Source organism: Neofelis nebulosa, chromosome 12 (assembly GCF_028018385.1).
Source record: "Neofelis nebulosa isolate mNeoNeb1 chromosome 12, mNeoNeb1.pri, whole genome shotgun sequence".
Taxonomy (NCBI): domain Eukaryota; kingdom Metazoa; phylum Chordata; class Mammalia; order Carnivora; family Felidae; genus Neofelis; species Neofelis nebulosa.
The window spans coordinates 84,453,202-84,473,957 of record NC_080793.1 but is presented as its reverse complement, the minus strand read 5'-3'; the positions used below and the strand labels follow the sequence as shown (position 1 = coordinate 84,473,957).

Genomic DNA, 20,756 nt, shown 5'->3' with positions numbered 1-20,756 from the left:
CCACCTTGGTATTCTGGGTAGGTTCTTACCTACCTCAGAGGGATGTTGAGAACACTGAATGAGTAACGCAGAGTTGTTTCCCAAAGTGAGTGCCTGTACCCCGTGAATTTAGAGAGAGTGTGGATAAACCCTCAACATTTTAACTCGTTATTATGAGTACCTAGAGCAAATGATCCTGGCCTTCGTTGTATAGTAGCAATAAAGCTACCTTTTGAAAGACATGTCTCTGCACTTAGAAATTGAGACCATTTAAGTAGATAATAGTAGAGGTCATTGACAGCAAAATTATTGAAGGTACGGAATGACTCAAGTTTGGGAAAATGCTGAGAAAGCAGATACAGAAAGAGCAAAGAAGGCTAAAAGAGAGAGAGAGAGAGAGAGAGAGAGAGCCCTTGATATTGATGGGTGAAATGAAATTACGTGTTAGATCATTTATGGGGTATGGATTCTGCAACACTCATGTTGCACTCGGGGGTGATAGGCTCAGTATTCAAAAAATATTTATTGAGTGTTTGCTCTGCACTGGATACTCTTGTGGTCACTGGGGAGAGAGACAGAAACTAATCATTCATGGTCCACAAGGAAACTATAGGAGGATAAGAGGTCATGAAATAAACCAATATGTACTTTTGAATTTAACATTTCATTATAAAATATGAAAAAAAAAAAAAGGTCTCACTCACTAACAGCGAGGAAAGCTGTCCCAACACAATACTTCGTTCATGCACAAATCAGAATCAGGGAAAGTCAAAAGTCTCAATTCTGGCCGCTTCTAGTGCATTGGCCACGTTTACCAGACATAGGGAGAGGAGCCAGGCTCCCATACGTGGGGCCAATTTCTTGAACTCAGTAAATGGTCTTTGTGTAGGTAAGTTATAAGGATGCTTTGTGACACTCCCTGAGGACAGATGCTCAATGAACCTGAAACAGAAAAGCACTGACTCTGACTCAAAACAAGAATTTCTAAGATTCCTAGAGGAAGAAGCAGGAATGGAGCGTAATTCAACCATACCTTATGGCCCTCGGCCTCTGCCCCTGAACATGGGTGGGAATTATTACGTGGCCATTTCCTGTTTTATTTATTTAAGACTTTGGGAACAAATGACTTAACTCCGTCTGGGCTTCAACGTCCTCACCCAGGAAATTAGAGGACCGGGCAGTCGCCAGATGCTCTTTAGATGTGACATCTTGGTATCTGTGATATTAAATTTGGGGGGGGGGGTTGTCTAATGGAGAATATAGGGGGTGGGAGGAAGGGCATACGGGGGGAAGAGCTTATTAAAAGTCTCGTTAGACATTGAATTCTAAGAATGGCATTTTGTAATAATATATGTGGGCAAAGTTTAGGATCTTACCTGACTATAACACCTGGTGGAATGGGTGTGTTAAAAATAAAAATGAGATCGGGGTGCCTGGGTGGCTCAGTCGGTTAAGCGTCCGACTTCGGCTCAGGTCATGATCTCACAGTTTGTGAGTTCGAGCCCCACGTCGGGCTCTGTGCTGACAGCTCGGAGCCTGAAGCCTGCTTCGGATTCTGTGTCTCCCTCTCTCTGCCCCTTCCCCACTTACGCTCTGTCTCTCTCTCTCTCTCGCTCAAAAAGAAATAAACATTAAAAAATTCTTTTAATTAAAAGAAATGCGACCAAACAAGACTTTATTTGAACTTATTCATGATGCCAATTCTTCTCTTCAATTTGAGCGTGTTAAAGCCGTTGAAAATGTGCCCTGAATTGGGTCTGTCTAGGCAAAGTGGAGGCGGAGGCCGTGTCTGATGAATTTAAATAAGGTAGCTAATTCAAAGAGTGACTTCCTTCACCAATGCACACATAGGAATGGACAAAGACAAATTCTCCATTTTTACATCGCAGGGTTTGGGGAATTGAAGTGCAGCCACATTTGCTTACACTTCTCCTCTCTGGCTTTGCTGTGATACAGAGGCATGGGGAGGACTTTTCCAGGCTAACCTCCCTCGCCAAGCCTCCCTCGCCTGTAGCCTGCCATCTGGAGACAGAGGTCTAAGATTTATCTTCCTTTAACCAAGAAGGAGCCAAAGGGAGGATGCAAGTCCGATGGCTTTGTTCCTCCACGTGGAAAAGAAGCAGACTGGGTGAATGTGTGCATGATCCCTGAGGGGAAAGTGTATTTCTTTTTGACCTGGAAACCCTGCACGCTAGTCAGTTACAAGTTGGAAGAGGCCGTTCGTAAGGTCTGGATTTGTTTGGGTGCTGGGGAGAGCCTTGATTAGAAAGGAAGAAACACTTTATTTATATACACCCGATGGAATGCAGGGTTCCCTGGTCTGTCTTTCCAGGCGCCACCAGCCTCCGGATGAAAATCAGTTGTCTCAATTAGGAGTCATTCCTTGTTCCGCAAAACTTGATATTAACATTTCCTCCCCAGGATTTGCTGGCATCTGTGCGTTCCCTTCAAGTGATGACAGACTAATTGCACTGGCTTCCTGTCACTAGCACAGTCTTCCTGCAGAGACGGTGTGGTGGGTGGGGCTGGGGCTCCGGGAGGGGGAAGGGCGGGGAGGTCAGTCTTCCGGATGAGCCAGGTTCCCAGCTGGCTTTTCTTTGCTGACAGGGACGGACTCCGCTGCACTTAACAGCTCTTTACTGTGAGTGGTGCTGTTGGACCATTTTCCTCGTGTGCCCTTGCAGTCGGTACCTTCCGAGGCTGATCTGGTATCGAAGGACTGTTCCTTTTCACTGCTCAAATAAACTGATTTCCTATGATACTCCCTTCCTCCTGAGTGAGACTACGTGGACGCAGCTCAGACTCCTTCTAGTTTGCAATCCGGGGTTTTCTCATAGATGTGATAAAAGGTGAAGGCAGTGTAGATGATGTATGTACTGATGCCTTCTGCACATGCCTGTCTGTTTAAACCCGAGAGGGGAGCTGAGGGTCTTGAGGATTGCCCGGCGGCCGTGGCAGCCAGCGTGTAAATAGCTAGTATAGGAAAAATGGGGGAATTGCAGAAAGTGGATTATTATTTATATATAAAACAAGTAAAAATTAAAAAAAAAATAGGGGGGGAGGGAGCCCAGAAAGGTGCAAGAGAAGGAGAAAAGAAGACTTGCCTTGATGATTAGCTGGAAAGATCATTATGGGCTGGTTAGCTGTGTAAAAGCCATACTTTAGAAAAATTTTTGTATGTATGTACATATTTTATTAAAAAATTTTTTTTTACGTTTATTCATTTTTTGATAGAGACAGAGCATGCGTGGGGGAGGGGCAGAGAGAGAGGGAGACACAGAATCCGAAGGAGGCTGCAAGCTCTGAACTGACAGCCCAGAGCCCGATGCGCGGCTCGAACCCACCGACCGTGAGATCATGACCCGAGCCGAGGTCGGGCGCTCTACGGACTGAGCCACCCAGGTGCCTCTGTATGTACATATTTTAGTACAGCTGCATGTAAGTGTGTATTGCTTTTTTTTTAAGTTTATTTAAAAAATTTTTAAAAATATTTATTATTTATTTTTGAGAGAGACAGAGAGTGCAAGTGGGAGGAGGGGCAGAGAGAGAAGGAGATACAGAATCCAAAGCAGGCTTCCAGCTCTGAGCTGTCAGCACAGAGCCTGATGCGGGGCTCAAACTCATGAACCGTGAGATCATGACCTGAGCCAAAGCTTAACTGACTGAGCCACCCAGGCCCCCCAAAGTTTATTTATTTATTTTGAGAGAGAGAGAGAGAGCGAGTGAGTGTGCTCAAGAGCAGGGGAGGAGCAGAGAGAGAGGGAGAAAAAAAGTGAGAGAATCCCCAGCAGGCTCTGAGCAGAGCCTGACTCAGGGCTCAGACTCACAAACTGTGAGATCATGACCTGAGCTGAAACCAAGAATTGAACACTTAACCAACTGAGCCACCCAGGCGCCCCCTGTGTGAATTACTTTTATAATCAGCAAATAGATTTACTTCCTTTTCTCTCAGGGGCTCCTTCCCTAAGTTACTGACCCCTGGCAGTCCCATTTACCTTCTCCCTCTTCCCGGGAGGGACTGCAGGATAGACTGCTGAGGTTCATGATCTTTGTCCGGGAGGGTTATGCTGTGTAAACGTTGGATCTCTAAGTAGCTTTCTCTTAGAGAACGTGTGTCACATTTTTAAACTTTGTATTCTATAGTGCTTATTTCATAAGAATATGAAATAAAAACAAGACATCGGACTTGTTAGTATTGTTTCTTTTCTCTGGAGGAGTGAGCCTAGTGGTGGACGTCATGGATAAACTTGTTTTCCTCCAGAGCCATCAGTCAAGGTTCTGTGGCCTGAGTATCAGGATGGATGACCAGTGTGGACCAGCATCCCCTGCATAACATACCTGGATCATAAAATCCATACCTGGATTTTTTTTTTTTTTTTTTTTGCAACAGCTTTGGTCTGGGGCAATCTGGCAGGAGAGGCCTGGCTACTCCGTTTCCTTCTGTCACACTTTCGGTGAAATGAATTAGACTTTTAAATCAGGAAATTCGGTGAGATGAGCTACATCTTTGCACAAGAGCAGTGGAGGATTGCCAGCTGGTTGGGGGTATGCTATGAAAATGTCTTGCAGGCTGTGGGCTGCATACAGAATGGAGCGAGCACAGAGCTTAAGCGATGTCTTGCTTGTGGGAAAACCTGGGAATTCAGATGGTTTTCATTAGGAACTGGTTGTGGGCTTTTTCAAGTTAGACTAAAGCGGCATTTTTTTTTTCTTTTTCTTTTTTTTTTTAGTAGGAAAAACCTCCTCGTTCTGTGCCTTTTGTTTCTGGATACTCTTCACCAGGGAGGCAGGCTTTTAGCAGAAAGGGTTGTTAATGGTGGGCTTTGTGCAGCCAAAACCCTACATGGGAAAGGTGGTTCAGCCGTGGACTTTAGCACTTTTTACTTAGAAGCTGTTGGTTTTACAATAAGCAGCCAAGACAAAGGCCTTCACTCTGCCTGAAAATGTTGCCTTCCCTCCCAATTACGGATAACTCAGTGCTGAGACTCACACAGCAATATATATATATATATATACACACACACATATATATATATATATATATATATATTTTTTTTTTTTTTTTTTCCTAACTGATGACTGCTTTTCCTGGTTGTACAAACAATACCCAAATTATCAGGCAAATATTTATCTCAGAAGCAAATATTTTAGGCCATATTGAGACAATCACCCGCGCTCTCCACCCTAAGGCCTGACTTCTTTTTTCCCTCCATTTGTAATTTCTGTTGGTTCCGTGGATTGGCCCTGATATAACCTGAATGAAGCTCTTAACAGCCTTTTTAGACAAAAAACACAATCTGGCTCATTGTTTCTGAGTTCACATATGGCTTTTCTTGCCTATGGATACCAGGGACTTTCTTGGATGTGGCTGCGGTAAGGGCTTTGCCATATCAAGGGCTTGAGGCACGGGCAGGGGGGTGAGGCAGGACGGCCCGGGACTCAGGGTGCAGGCTGGCAGGTGTTAACACGGGTGATCCTGGGTAACTCGAACCCTTCAGATTCCCACGTGGGTGGGAGAATTAACTGCCCGGCGGTGACTGCTCTAGGATGAGAGCAGACCATGCTGAGATCCTAAGTAAAAATCTGAAATGCTGGAATTTCGTATGACAAGGGGAGACAGTTTTGGGCAACTTAACTTTCCAAGCGAGCCTGAGGTGGGAATGCCTGCTTCCTCAGATCCTCAAATACGCCCTCAATTTAGTAGATTAATTCCTCTTCCACTTTTCCCAGTATTTGGGACAGTACACGTCGGGGTTAGAATTGCATCCGAGTTTCGCCATTTACTAGCTGCGTGACCTTGAGCAAGCCACGGAGTCTCTCTCCAAACCTCAATTTCATCCTGTGAAATACGAGTGATAATGGTATCTTTTCAAAGAGGCTTTGAAGGAGTTTCTGTGAGCTTCAAACGGGGCAACACACACGCAATGTCTTTGTTCTCATGCATATAGCATATTTTTAGGGATATTAAAAAATCTGGAAACAGTTGTTTGCCTCTAGGGAGTTAAGCCGGGGCAGAGATGGAAAACTCCTCATCGTATACCTTTCTTGACTTTTGGCATTTTGAACCATGTGAATGTGCAAAATATTAAAACATCCATCCCTGAATAAGTTACCAGGAATTTGAGTAAAATAAAGAAAAATGGCACCTTGCTGGTGGCTCTCTTACTTAGTGTAAGCCGCTGATGAGCACTTCCTAGAATTTAATGACTTAATCCTCACGGAGCACTGGGTGAGGAAGATGCCCTTGGGGGATTCATGGTTTGGTAGCTATCTTATGTATATGGGAGTAACTTTAAAAGTGTTTTTGTTATACAGTACTTCAAACAAAAGGGAAAATAGAAGTCTTCTTCTATAATTATTTAAAATGTTCTCAAGTGGGGGGCACCTGGGTGGCTCAGTCGGTTGAGCGGCCGACTTCGGCTCAGGTCATGATCTCGCAGTTTGTGAGTTCGAGCCCCACGTGGGGCTCTGTGCTGACAGCTCTGAGCCTGGAGCCTGCTTCGGTTTCTGTGTCTCCCTCTCTCTCTTTTCCAACCCCACCCACGAGATCTCTGTCTCTCTCAAAAATAAATAAACATCAAAAAAAAAAAATGTTCTTGAGGGGTGGCCATGGAACTTCGTATCCACACTGGGGTTGTTGTGAGAGAGAATTGAAGATCAGACCGGGGTAAACAAATGTAAACTCAATGGCCTCCGGCCAACTGGGTCTTGACTGTCCCTTGGAAATCAAGCTTTTCCATAGCTACTCAAGTCCCCACCTGTGCCTCCTCTTGGCCCATGTTTCCCTGCCCCCCACGGCAGCCATGATCTTGATGTAGATAAACATGCTGTTCAGGGTCTGTGCACGTACTACATAGGTGCATGTCATAAACTGTACAGACTATTCCTTTGTGTTTCGAAATCTACATAAATGGCATCCTGTGTTGTCTCTTTCTTTTTTAAATCAGTAAGGCATTTTTCCTCCTGTTCCTGGAAAATGAAAGGAACTGGACTGGGGCATAATAATATATTAGCTAAGGGTCTTTTGATTCAAAACAACGGAAACTAGTTCTGGCTTGCTTAAACCATGGGAAGATTTATTTTTTTACTTTTATTAAAAAAAATTTTTTTTTTTTTTACGTTTATTTATTTTTGAGACAGAGAGAGACAGAGCATGAACGGGGGAGGGTCAGAGAGAGAGGGAGACACAGAATCTGAAACAGGCTGCAGGCTCTGAGCACAGAGCCCAGTGCGGGGCTCGAACTCACGGACTGCGAGATCATGACCTGAGCCGAAGTCGGACGCCCAACCGACTGAGCCACCCAGGCGCCCATTCATGGGAGGATTTAATGAAGGATATTGATGCATCTTAAGTATCTATCCTGCGACTAGAAAAGGGGAGGTTTAGGCCAGCTCCTGGGACACGAGGGACAGGTAGCTATGAGTGTAATCCCACCCTTGCATGTTATCAACATGGCCAAGCCACAGTGACCCCCAGTCTATGTCTGGATTCCAATATTCAAATTCCAGAGACAGAGAATCCAGCTGGGCCAGACATCCTTTCCTGGGCCAGGAATGCAGAATTCTGTAGTAAGTTCGTAACCACTGAGAGCCCATTTCACAGTCCTGGGGCTATTCCCAGAGGAGGGGAAATTTTGAGCTGGGCTCCTGAACCATCAGCGAGCAGGGGAAATGTGGAGATGAGAAGGAGAGCTCTGTGTTTATTGATCATTGCTTCTGAAAGGAACAAAGGGAAAGGGTTCCCATGTGGGAATTCCCATCTGGCGTTTCCTGGGCATTTATATGGACTCCCAAATTCTGGATTCTGAGAAAAATCAGCTGAGAAATCAGGAAAATTGGGAGAAGTGTTATGATTCTCCCATGAGAATTAAAGCTCAGTGTCCATGTAGAGACCTTACTGGTTTGAAGAAATCCACCGATTCAAGTTGAAAGCAAGAGCAGGACGATGCGTTGACGCATGGAGTCGAGGGTCCAGGTTGACGTTTCTGGGACCCAGGACAGGAACCATGGGGCTTTTTGTATCTGCTGCTGTAAGTGGGTGTTCAGGGTCCTGTTGATACGAGTCAGTCTTGCTAAGAAGCGTTAAAAAGTTTATAGGCACAATACTTTTTTTAAAGCTTATTTATTTATTTTGAGAGAGAGAGAGAGGGAGAGAGAGAATCCCAAGCAGGCTCTATGCCATCAGCGTGGAACCCAGCGTGGGGCTCAATCTCATGAACTGTGAGATTGTGACCTGAGCAGAAACCAAGAGTCAGATGCTTAACCGACTGAGCCACCCAGGCCCTCCTAGTCACAATACTTTTTACATGTATGGTATTCTAAGAAATGTCAGCTTTTGGAAGCAAAATATGTCCTCAAATCACCCATTCTAACATTTGCCTCTCTGTCATACTCTTAACCTTGCCAGGAGATCTGAGTATTATATTATTGGAATTCTATAGGAGAGAACAGATGATGCTTTGTGGGGCTAAAATTTTCATTTAAAGAAACGTACCATTGCACTATTTTGGTACGATCTTCTATTTTTTTAATGATTTTTATTTACCATTTATTTTGTGTGTTTTTTAAAAAATGTTTACTTTTGAGACAGAGAGAGAGACACACACAGAGTGTGAGTGAGGGAGGGGCAGAGAGAGAGGGAGACACAGAATCCAAAGCAGGCTCCAGGCTCTGAGCTGTCAGCGTAGAACCTGACTCAGAGCTCGAACTCATGAACTGTGAGATCATGACCTGAGCTGAAGTCGGATGCTTAACTGACTGAGCCACCCAGGTGCCCCAACATTTATTTTGTATTAATGTTCATTTCTTTTGAATGTTTTCTATTACCCTGCACTTGTATTAGGTAGAGATCATTTTTATGTTACTGGGTTTTATAATCTTGCCACAATGTATTGGCTCATAGTAATAATAAGCATGTACTTGTCATTATATGTTTTTTAAAAAGGAAGACCATAGAAGCCTTTCATATAATCCTGTTCTAGAAACATCCTGCTATGGAAATAACAGATTCTCTGCTTATTATTATGGCTACTTATTTTTCAAAAGCATCTAAGAAATGTGTTACAAAACTTACGGAATAACAAGAATTCTGGAATCCCCAAGAATTCCTAGAACTTCCGTTTCCTCATTCTTGAATCCCAATAATTAACATCTGTCAAAAGTTTGGATGCAGTGGAGGTGCGTAGCATCCTGTGTTGGATGCCTGGTGGGGTGAATGGTAAGAGGTTATTGTTTAGCTCTGAGCGACTCTCTCTAATGATGTCCCCACGTAAGTCAGCATCTCATGGAGCAGCGTCTCAGATACACGCAGACAACTGCTGGTGAGTAAATACCTTCTGGTTCGTTTCAGCTCCTGCTAAAAACTGGACACATCAATTCCATGAGAAATGAGAAGTGGCCATTTTCTGGCTTCCAAAGAAACATCAGAAACAAGGGAGGAAAAAAAAATGCCCAAACAATGACGGTGCCCGTGGACTTCCCTTTGAAGCTGACAGTCCTGTTTTAATCCATGAGACCCTGATCCTCCGCCTCTCTGGGGGGTTAAAACATCGCGTCCAGAAAACCCCAGGTTAGAATGCAGTTGTTGTGTGCACTATTTCTCTGCTTGAGTTACTTTTCAGATTAGTGTGCCCTCAGTAGGTGCGCTGCGAGGGAATGAACAAAAGATCGGAAGAATCTCATGGAGAAAACAGGTCTCCGTGGCCACTGCACATAGAATTGTTGGGTCAGTGGTTGCTGACCCATGGGGGAGTGAAACCTGAGCTGGGCCTGGGCTGGCCTACAAGGGCCTGAGAATGGCATCTGCTCACAACCCCAAAACGGACTGGTCCTCATGACACCCTGTTTCTTTTAATTGACGTGTAATTGACCAATATCGTGATTCAACAATTCTGCACATTCCTCAGCATTGTTTTCATTCCCTTTATCTATTTCATCCATCCCTCACTCAACTCCCCTCTGGGGACCATCAGTTTGTTCTCCGTGTTTAAGAGTCTGATTTTGGTTTGTTTTTTGTCTTTTTTTTTTTTTTCTTCCACAGATGGGAGAATTAATATGGTATTTGTCTTTCTCTGACTTAGTTCACTTAGCATTATAGCTTCTAGATGCATCCATGTTGTTACAAATGGCAAGATCTTTCTTTCTATATCTATCTATCTATCTATCTATCTATCTATCTATCTATCTAACTATATCTGTATCTATATCTATATCTATATCTATCTATCTATCTATATCTGTATCTATATCTATATATCTACCTATATATATCTATATATATAGATAGATATATATGCCACATCTTCTTTATCCATTCATCCATTGATGGACACTTGGGTTGTTTCCATAGTTTGGCTATTGTAATACAGTATTTCACTATTAGTTGTGCAAATTCACCCAGACTACCTGGCTAAAAAATCCATTCATAAGACAGGACTACTGGCTTACATGACTTACTTGATATTTAGCCCTATGATGTATATGGATAAAATAGCTTAAAAAAAACACTTTACATAAGAATGTTAAATATTTATTCAGAGATTGGCCATACATTGGTGGTGGGGGGTGGGGTCTCCTATAACCCAAAACATAAAAAGCACCCAAGAAAAATTCCATGTAGGCTACGACTGCAAATAACCGTTAGAATGTAATTTTAGTGAAATATGGAACATACATTTCCTTTATAATAAAGACCTAAATTGTGTTTCTTTTTGAAGCCTTAACAACAAAATCCAGCCATTGAAAAAGGACAGAGATAGCTTTAGAAAACTTTTTGCTTTTTATAAAGTAAAGGACTTTGATAAGATTTTTTTTTAAGTTTATTTATTTATTTATTTTGAGAGACAGAGAGAGTATGAGTGGGGGAGGGGTTGAGAGAGAAAATCCCAAGCAGGCTCCATGCTGTCAGTGCAGAGCCCAAGGTGGGGTTGGAACTCATGAACTGTGAGATCATGACCTGAGCTGAAATTAGGAGTCGGCCACTTAACTGACTGAGCCACCCAGGCGCTCCAGGACGTTAATAAGATTATTTACAAACTTGTTGATCATCTGTTACCGTATATGATTAATACTTCTAGATACTGTGGGAGGGATCCCTGGAAATGGAATATTCATTTTTGGCAGATCAGTGGCCTATTAGTTTTAGATAAAACTGAATTAAAATGAAACCTTTTGCTTCCCAAACCCACAATTTTTACAAGTTGGTCAATTAACATTAAATGCTTTTCAGAGTTGGGGTCAGACCTCTCTCGAATCAGGAAACCACACCTGCGTGAGTTTTCCGTCAACTTCTTGTGCTGGCCTCAGATTTATAACCTCACTTAAGTATTCCTAGGTGGCCTGTGACTACCTTTAAAAACAAACTCCAGAGGAACTGGAGTTTGCATGCATTAGGCTGATCGCCCTGCTTGCACAGGTAGTTACAAATCATTTAAGGGTCAGTAAAAATAAGTTCTTTTTAGTTTTTAAACAGTTTTAATGTTTAGTTATTTTTGAAGGAGATAGAAAGAGAGAGAGAGAGAGAGAGCAGGGGAGGGAAGGGGCAGAGAGAGAGAGGGAGACACAGAATCCGAAGCAGGCTCCAGGCTCAGAGCTGTCAGCACAGAGCCCGAGGCAGGGCTCGAACTCACGAACGGTGAGATTAGGACCTGAACCAAAGTCGGACACTTACCCGACTGAGCCACCCAGGCACCCCAATAAATTCTTTCATCCTTAATACTAGTTCGCTAATTTGCATGTGATGTCGTGTTGGATGTTGTGCTGAAAAGGTTAATTAGACATCTGTTCCTGCCTTCAGAGACAGCACTGTCTGAAACAAGGTTAAGAATCAGTATTATAGTAGTTATGATAATATCATTTTACTAATTATTATGATAGCAATAACTGTTTTAGTGATAGAAATAATAATCACCTAATAATGCCAATAAGCTCTTAAGTTCCAGGCACCGTGCTAACCAATTTGCACACATTAGCTCTTTGAATATGATCATCATCCGCGGGAGGTAGGTAGCCTTATGTCCATTTTACAGATGCAGAAGCTGAGCTTTAGAGAGGGTAAGCAACTTGTGCAAGGCCACACAGGCTGTCGCCTTGTTGAAGGTGGGAAACTGAGTTTTGAAGCTTGAGATGTAAGAAGAGAGAGATAAGATACACCTGAGTAAAAAAGACACGTACCTTTCTGTCACTTTGACATCCCACTTGGTGGCCTTCTAGTGAAGGCAGTAGAGAAGAAGCAGGTTCTGTGGGAATTATTCTGTGTTATTTCATTTGTTGGGGAACAGAAAGCTTAGTGGAAGGTCGTGCATTTCAGGAGAAATCTATAATTGACTTTCCCCGTGGCCAGAAGCTGTTTGGGCAGATTCACGAGGGAACTGGTGCTTCCTTGGACGTCCACCCATGATGTTTTCTACCTGCTTTTCAGCCTCTTCTCCTGTAGTTTTTGCACTTTTTTCTGCTCTTAGAGTCAGTGAGTCCAGAGCATGTTTTTCATACTCCCTGTGTACACAGAAGTGAACCCCGGCTAAACAGGAATGTGTAACCATCACGGGCCAAATATGGGTGCCAATCTTTCCTGTTAGCAGGGGGTCGGGGTGGGGGCTGGGGTGTATGGAAGAGTAGAACGTATAAAATAAAATTATATATAAATATATATAATTCATTTTAAGTCTCAAGATCACTCAAGGGTATTTTTTTTTAATTGGGCAATTTTACCTGTTCCCTTTTGCACGTTCTGATAAGTTCAAATGGAAGAGCCTGATAGAAATTAATCTTTTAAGGCCTCACAAGTAAAAGGAAATTATAGAATGATGTAGCTGGAAGGGACCCCAGAGATCTAAAGTGTTTCATGGAATATTCATGTCCTTGATCCGTTAATAGGTGTTTTTCAAAAGGGCCCCAGGGTCAAGTGAAATTTGGAAATGCTAGGTTAAATTTAAATAGGTTTCTTTCTTGTGGAACTTCACAGTCTTTTTTATTTAAAAATGTTTTTTTTTTTCATGTTTATTTTATTTTTAAAAGAGAGAGAGGGGGAGGAGGGGCAGAGAGAGAGGGAGACACAGAATCCAAAGCAGGCTCCAGGCTCTGAGCTGTCAGCACAGAGCCCGACGAGGGGCTCGAACTCGTGATACTGCATGAGATCATGACCTGAGCTGAAGTCAGACGCTTAACCCACCGAGCCACAGAGGTGCCCCCTGCAACTTCACAGTCTTTAATATGCTAATGTGCTTTGTGAATCTACAAGATAAAGTGTGAAGTGTTTCAACACTAGCTGGACTTGCAAATTCTTTTTTGGGGGGGGCGGGGGGGGGGGGCAAAGGCGGGTCTAGCTGAGGCAGCTTGGGTAGTTGCCATATGAAGATGGCAGCTGACACCTTTTTGAGAGCAAGGTAGTCCCAAGGGGAAGGAAGGATAGATCAGTTGTTCCTGTTACATGCCTGCCTGTTACCCTGGGATTCTCAGGGAGATGCCTTTCCCCAGAGGCTCAGAGAAGTCTGAAAGGCGCCTCTAGGCAAATAGGGCTCCCCTTCCTACAATGCAGAGAAACTCTGAACTCAGCCCGGCGTGGTGACAAGCCCCTTAAAATCAGGGAAGTGTCTTTATCCCTGACCTAGCCCACTGGGGACAGAGGAAGGGGATGTGGGGGCTGTCACCAGGCAATGGTCACAAAGCTAGTCTGAGCCTCTCCCCAGACAAACCGGGCCTGGGAGCTTAGGTCAAGGAGCACCTGCTGAAAAGCTCTCAGAGGTTTTAATGTGAAAATGTGCCTTGTGACGCTGCAAGAATGAGGAGTTTTAGGTAGCCTGACCATGCAGCTCTGCGGGGCATGCCGGAGGCCCTGGTGTTTGGAGGAAAGCCCTTTGGGAAGCGCTGATCTCATCCACACTGTAACACATTTATTGGAACCAACTTGCCCGACTCTGAGGACACCTTTGAAGAGATTTCTTTAGTTCCTGGGCCCTTTGTGTAGGTTTCAAGGGCAAATTACTCTCTGTATCTTGTATTTCCACTGTCAAAAACCACAGGACGATTCAACCAACACGCATAGAGTATCGCCTATGTCCAAAGACCCTTTACGTTCAGTGGTGGTCTACGAAGAAATACACCAGCTCTTGCTCTACGGGACGCGAATAATAATAGACAGTGGGATGCTGGTAGCAATACTGGGAACATCTGACATGGATCGAATGCCTTTCTGTTTGTCAGGCGCTGTACTAAGTACTTTAATCTTCCCAACAGTTAGTGAGGTGAGGATTACAATAGTTCTTGTTTCACAGTGAGGCCAGGGAGGCCAGGAGAGGTTAAGGAATTATTCTAAGGTCGCGTACGGCTGGAGGAGAGAAGGCGTCCACGAGAAAGGTGTAGCAGCACGTGAAACAAACATTCCTTATAAGTGATGCCAAGAGTCGTATGCATTCAGTGAAAAGAAAAACAGGGGCGCCTGGGTGGCGCAGTCGGTTAAGCGGCCGACTTCAGCCAGGTCACCATCTCGCGGTCCGTGAGTTCGAGCCCCGCGTCGGGCTCTGGGCCGACGGCTCGGAGCCTGGAGCCTGTTTCCGATTCTGTGTCTCCCTCTCTCTCTGCCCCTCCCCCGTTCATGCTCTGTCTCTCTCTGTCCCAAAAATAAATAAAAAAATAAAAAAAAAAAAAGAAAAGAAAAGAAAAACAAGTTTTCAATGACTTAATCAGTGAAAGTGTCCGTTCTGTGGTGGACAGTTATGGTTGGTCACCCGTCTCTTGTCCCTCTGGGGAAAAACACCCCCTTACTTTGGAGGCACTGTTTTCATTTTCACTCGGGTCTGGTTATGTGGTTGTACACGTTGCCTTGAGCTGGACCGGTCAGCGTCTTTGGGAACCTGGAGCTTAGAACCAAGGGAAGAGGGTTTCCTCTTGGCTGGTAAAACTGAAGCTTGTCGGAGATGCCCGTGCCTTGTCCTCAGCCCTTGGAAGGAGCTGGACTTTGGTAGGAGAAACAATGCTGACGGTGGAGACAGGGAGCCTTGTAGATCTTCTGGTCGACTCTGAGGCTTGGAGGCTGAGTCCTTCTCTTCTGTACTGGGGCGAAGGACTTACTCCTCACTCTTCTTCTGGGAATGATACAACCCTGCTTGCAAAATAAGCTGTTATTAGACAGCGATTTAAAAAAAACCCCACACCATAGACATATACATAGATCCTTAAAGGGTTGACGTTCTGTCTGGTGCTACAGCAGAATGGACTCTTGGGGACCCAAAGAAAAAGTAGAGGTGGAAAAAAAACCCCTCAAAACAAAAAACCCCAAACAGCAACCCAATTTTGGTATGTAAGGGGACAGCGGTAAAGTCCCAACGGATTCAGTTGATGGATTCAGTGGTTTCCCCGTCAGACTTTAATGATATTCATAAAAATGGGAGGAGCCATACAAGGACTATTGCAGATGCCATCTCAGCCACTCCCTGGATCTCACAGCCTCCCTTTTCTCATCTGTAAATTGGGAATCATATGAATGCCATTCATTCCTCCTTTTGTTCTGAGCCTCCAAAGATGCAAAGCCTTTTACCAATTGCAAAACAGCAATTAAGGGTGAGCTACTGTTCATAGTTTTCTCACTAGGATCAAACACTTTCTAACCCTGCAGCAAGTCAAGCTTAGCCCTGGCAAGTGGACAGTATTTGGGGGAGGACAAGACGCAAGCGATTTCAAGACAGTAGGTTTAGTGGGTGCAAAAGTGCTTGGAGGGGGAAAGGTGATAGAAACAAAAATAACAATTGTTCTTCCCTCTTTGGGTTTTATCCTTTTTGTCCATTCTCCCTTCACTTCTATTTTCTATGGGGTGTTTCTTGGTTTTGGATTTCGGGTGGGCTTTATGGAGGCAAAGCAGCCCATCCCTAGCCCCCAAGGTATGAGAAGCATGGAAAGGACCCGGAACAGTTCCTGGTGCCGCCTTCTGGTCCATTTGAGTCTATGCATTCATTCCCGTGGGATATTAAGGGCTTTCCCCTCCTCCTGTTGAAAGTGATGAATCAGGGTAGGAGCTCAGCTGTGTGGACAAATAGTGTGGGACAAGCCTGTTTCTAAGCAGGAGCGAGGCTCGGGAGGGTAAGAAGAGTAAGAAGAAAAAAGAAACACATGTCTGTGTTGCTGTCGTTGCAACCACCACAACAAACAAGAAAAAACCCAACACTTTCCACACTGCAGATTGTGCTGCCTTGAGAGAGCCCAGGGCAAACTGTGGATGGCTGGGTGGGTCCTGGCGGATTGAAGGGCCTGACAGTTTGTGATTCCCTGCAACAAATGGTAGTGGTGGGGTGTGCACACACACACACACACACACACACACACGCACGCTCGCACGCAAGGCTCAGCCTCCAATTTCAGCGCTGGCAGAAGATAACAATTCTCAGTTCGCCTTTCCAGGGTTATTTTTGGCTGGGGCTGTTCGCTGGTGGCAAAAGGTTCAGCCCCCTCCCAGCTCCCTCCCTCGTCCTTGTTCAAAAGAGAAACTTGTGCTCCTAAACTGCCCACTTGCAGGGAGACCGGGAGACTGGGCTGCGGTGGGAGGGGAGAGAGGCTGGGGGGTCTCGGAGAGGTCCCCAAGTCCTGCTCAAGCTCTCACCGACCCCAGGCTGTTTTCTGGCGGAGGGTGTGATCCGGGGAGAAGCGATCGCCCTGGGGGCAGGCTTGGGCCGGGCGCGCGAGGAGGGTCGCGGGGGGCCGGGCTAGCCGGTCCCGGGAGCGGACTTGGGGACGCCCCGAAAGCGACTCCAGCTGGGGCACGACACTGCCAGCGCCTCCGGAGCTCCGGCCCAAGAGGGAGTGGGGCAGGAGCAAACTTTCTTGGGGGGGTGTGAGCCGGACTCTGCCGGGGCGGCGCGGGGAGGGACGGCTGTCGGTGCCGCCGGAGGGCGCAGGGCCGGCGGCGGAGGGGGGGCCGGGGCGCGAGGCGGAGCCCGGGCGCGCCGCCAGGCTGGTGGGGAGGGGGAGGGGGGGCCCGGCGGGCGGCAGATTCCCTCCGGCTCCCGCTCCCGGGAGCCGCGGCAGGACCGGCCAGGAGGCGCCATGGAGGGGAGCCCCATCCCGGTGCTGACGGTGCCCACGGTGCCCTACGAGGACCAGCGGCCGGCCGGCGGCGGGGGGCTGCGGCGGCCCACCGGCCTCTTCGAGGGCCAGCGCAACTACCTGCCCAACTTCATCCAGAGCGTGCTGTCGTCCATCGACCTGCGCGACCGCCAGGGCTGCACCATGGTGGTGGGCAGCGACGGCAGGTACTTCAGCAGGACGGCCACCGAGATCGTGGTGCAGATGGCCGCGGCCAACGGGGTGAGTGACCCGCCCCGGCCGAGCCTCGCTTCCCTCCCGCCGTCACCCCCCCCCCCCCACACACACCCGCCCCCCATCCCGGGTCCTCTCCTCCAGCGGCCCGCCGCCGAGGCCCGCAGCCTCCCCACGTCCGGGACGCCCCACGGTGTCAGCGCCCACCGCCCCCAAGGCCTTCAGGGTTCCGCCTCCGGGGACCCCGCCGCGTCGCCCTGACCTCGCCAGGACTCGGCCCGCGTCCCGCACCTGCCCGCGGTCCGGTTGGGCCTTCTCCTCCCCAGCCCTTAACAACTATTTGTTCTGACCCGCGTCCACTGCCCTTCCAACCCGCGCTTCTTCCCTAGGCCAGGAACGCAGTGTTTCCCCCCTTTTTCCTCCTTTTTTTTTTCCCCTCCCGTGTTCTATCTGCTGTCCCCTCCTTCCACCCTAAATTTTGGCTCCGCCAGAAATTGAACAGGAGTGTTGTCTCAAACACACCCGCGGGTACACACACACACACACACACACACACACACACCAGCGTTGATCCCTGACGCATTTGGCAAGAGTGCACCCTAAAGGTTTTTTTTTTAATATAAGTGGTTTGTGAACCCAGGGGAATTACTTCACTGTTGATCTGATGAGGGTAGGGATGGGGTGGAGATCAGTTTGATGCTCTACAGCCTGGGCTCGCAGTTGTGTGTGTCTGTGGGGGTAGCTCCAAATGATCGGAGATGAGGCTTACGACGATGCCTTCCTTGAAGCAATTCCTAACTCCTCTGCAAGATGCTCTTTGGCGTTTGACTGCGTTTTGTGTCTCTTCCCCCCATTCTGTTTCCCTCCTGATTTCCTCTCTGTTCTCCCACAACCTCTGCAGGCTTCTTTTGCCATCTGAGTTCTCAGACCTTAGGTTTTCCCTTCTTCTCCCTCCTCCCTTTCTGTCCTACAACTAGAAACACCTTCTGGCATCATCCCATACCCCAATTTCCTCCTTCTGCAACCAGGCAGGGCAGCTTTCCCACCATGTCTGCAAGAGGGACCCCTCACTGCAGGGGTCTCTGTGGGAAACATTGTCTAAAAGAGTAATTTCAGTCTTGGTAATACGGTCGGGTGCACGTACATAGCACATTTAAGTGAAATCTCTGCAGATGTGTATGGGAGTGTGAACATTAAAAAAAAGAAAGAAACTGAATGGGGTGCCTGGGTGGCTCAGTAGTTAAGTGTCTGACTTCAGCTCGGGTGATGATCTCGCGGTCTGTGAGTTCGAGCCCCACGTCATGCTCTGTGCTGACAGCTTAGAGCCTGGAGCCTGCTTCGAATTCTGTGTCTCCCTCTCTCTCCGCCCCTCCCCACTTGTGCTCTCTCTCTCTCTCTCTCTCTCTCTCTCTCTCTCTCTCTCTCTCTCTCAAAAATAAACATTAAAAATTTTTTTAAAAAAGACACTAAATAATTATCTGGCATTTGGACTCCCTTTTGCCTTCCTGATCCCCTCTGTTTAGCTTTCTCACCTTCTTTCTTTTTTTAATCTTTAGGGCTGTCCATGCTTCACTTTGTCTACTGTAATTCCCCTCGCTCAGTGTTTTAGGGATGACGGAAGTGGATTTTTTTTTTTTAAGTAAAATAACCCAAAAGCAATTAGGAGAAAAGAGCCGAGGGGTGTGATGGGTGGTGGAGACGATGCTGCTGGAGATTCAAGACTTGTATTTCTCTCTGGTTCCGTACTTGGGATTGATGGAAGTTGGCTTGAATCGGGGAGTTGGAGACAGGTTGACGAACGGTCTTTTACTCTGTCGGACACAGCTGTTCCCGTGGAGTGACGGAGAATAATGGGCCTTGGGGGAGCTGTGGCAGCTTTCATATTCTTTCCCGGGCCACTTTTTCCGGGACATGAGAGAAATATCCGCTCATTTATCGCGGGTGAGATTTGAGAAGCTACAGTTGTTGATTTGCACGGGCAAATTATTATGAAGCTTTCTTATTTCTTGGCACGCTTGATGATCAGGACTCCACGACCTCTTCAACGGGTCTCCTCTGATAAATACATTTCATTTACGTTAAGGGTAGAGTTGATTGTAGGAGATAGTGTATGTTAATAAATGGTTAAGATAGAGTCACACTTACGCTGGTGGTTGTTCCGTGGGACAGAATGACAAGTTAAAATACACATATAAGCACCATCTCTTAAAGTATCCGAAAGCATTATTTCTAAAATCGGTGGGTATGGGCGAAGGGAATGGTCCACATTTATCAGTGTTTCAGGCAGCCAGTTTTAGTCTATTTTTTTCCTCATTTTGTTCACCTTCTTGAGGGCTTTTGCTGAAGCGAATGAATGACCTGAAGGCTGGCTTCAGGAGAACGGGGGTTTACCAAAAGCCAGACTGGTCTTGAATGATGGGTAATTGATGAGCAGGTGCTTGCCCCCTGACTTGGCCTGCGGAGTTACACTCAGGAATGAGGAGTTTTGATTCTGAAAGCTTTTGATTCTTGCCTTTTTAAAAAGAGTTCGCGTTAGATATTCATAATAGGCTAGAAAGATTGTAGAAACATACAATGTATTCTCTTGGAACTGACTTGGATGTGACTGTGTGGGTTGCATTCTCTGTATCTGAAAAATCTTGGTTTTGATAGAAAAAGTTAATTTTACTATACAGTTTAATGTTAAAAAAAACCTGGCAGTTGCTCTTTGATTATATAATTGCTGAAGGGGAACAGAAGTTTGGAATTTCCAAAATGGTGGATGGCACTACTTATGTTTTAATATACCATCGAGTTTGAAATAGCTTCTCAGACATATACCTATTCAATTTGGGATACAATTTTTTTATTATAAAATTATGAAAATTTCAAACTTCTGGAAAAGTGGGGAGAATAGATAAATGACATCCGTATGCCCATACCCTAGATTGTTCACATTTTTTTCTATATATGTTCCATCTTTTTTTTTTTTTTTTTTAACGTTTTTTATTTATTTTTTTGGGACAGAGAGAGACAGAGCATGAACGGGGGAGGGGCAGAGAGAGAGGGAGACACAGAATCGGAAACAGGCTCCAGGCTCCGAGCCATCAGCCCAGAGCCCGACGCGGGGCTCGAACTCACTGACCGCAAGATCGTGACCTGGCTGAAGTCGGACGCTTAACCGACTGCGCCACCCAGGCGCCCCTGTTCCATCTTTTTTTGAGGGCTAATGTATTTTAAAGTATATTAAAGAAAATGACATTTTATCCCTAAATTCAGTGTGGATCTGTAAAAACTGAGAACCATTTTCTTGATAGTTACAATATCATTATCATCCCAAATAAAATAAAACATGATTTCTTTATATCGTTTATTACCCAGTACACATTCAGATCTCCTCAATTATTCTGAAATGTCTTTCATAGCTATTTTTTCGGACTAGTTTCTTCTACTCAAGGAACACACAGTGGATTTGGTTATTTGTCTTAAGTCTCTTTTAATCTAGAAAATACCTCCCTCTTTATTTTTATTTCGTATTAATGAAACTGACTTGT

At 45.8% G+C, this 20,756-nt stretch overlaps 1 protein-coding gene and 1 long non-coding RNA gene across 2 annotated transcripts in view; both read left to right on the top strand.

Moving 5' to 3' along the window:
• The window catches only part of LOC131490796 (uncharacterized), a 33,571-nt gene extending 24,000 nt beyond the window's left edge, over positions 1–9,571 (top strand). Inside the window, exon 4 of the long non-coding RNA XR_009251212.1 lies at positions 9,329–9,571. This is a non-coding gene — a long non-coding RNA (uncharacterized LOC131490796). The remainder of the gene's footprint in view (positions 1–9,328) is intronic.
• A 7,360-nt stretch (positions 9,572–16,931) lies between these two features.
• PGM5 (phosphoglucomutase 5) overlaps positions 16,932–20,756 on the top strand; it is a 184,828-nt gene continuing 181,003 nt past the window's right edge. The window contains exon 1 of the mRNA XM_058693250.1: positions 16,932–17,271. Coding sequence (XP_058549233.1) covers positions 17,011–17,271 — 261 coding nt within the window. The 5' untranslated portion in view covers positions 16,932–17,010. The remainder of the gene's footprint in view (positions 17,272–20,756) is intronic.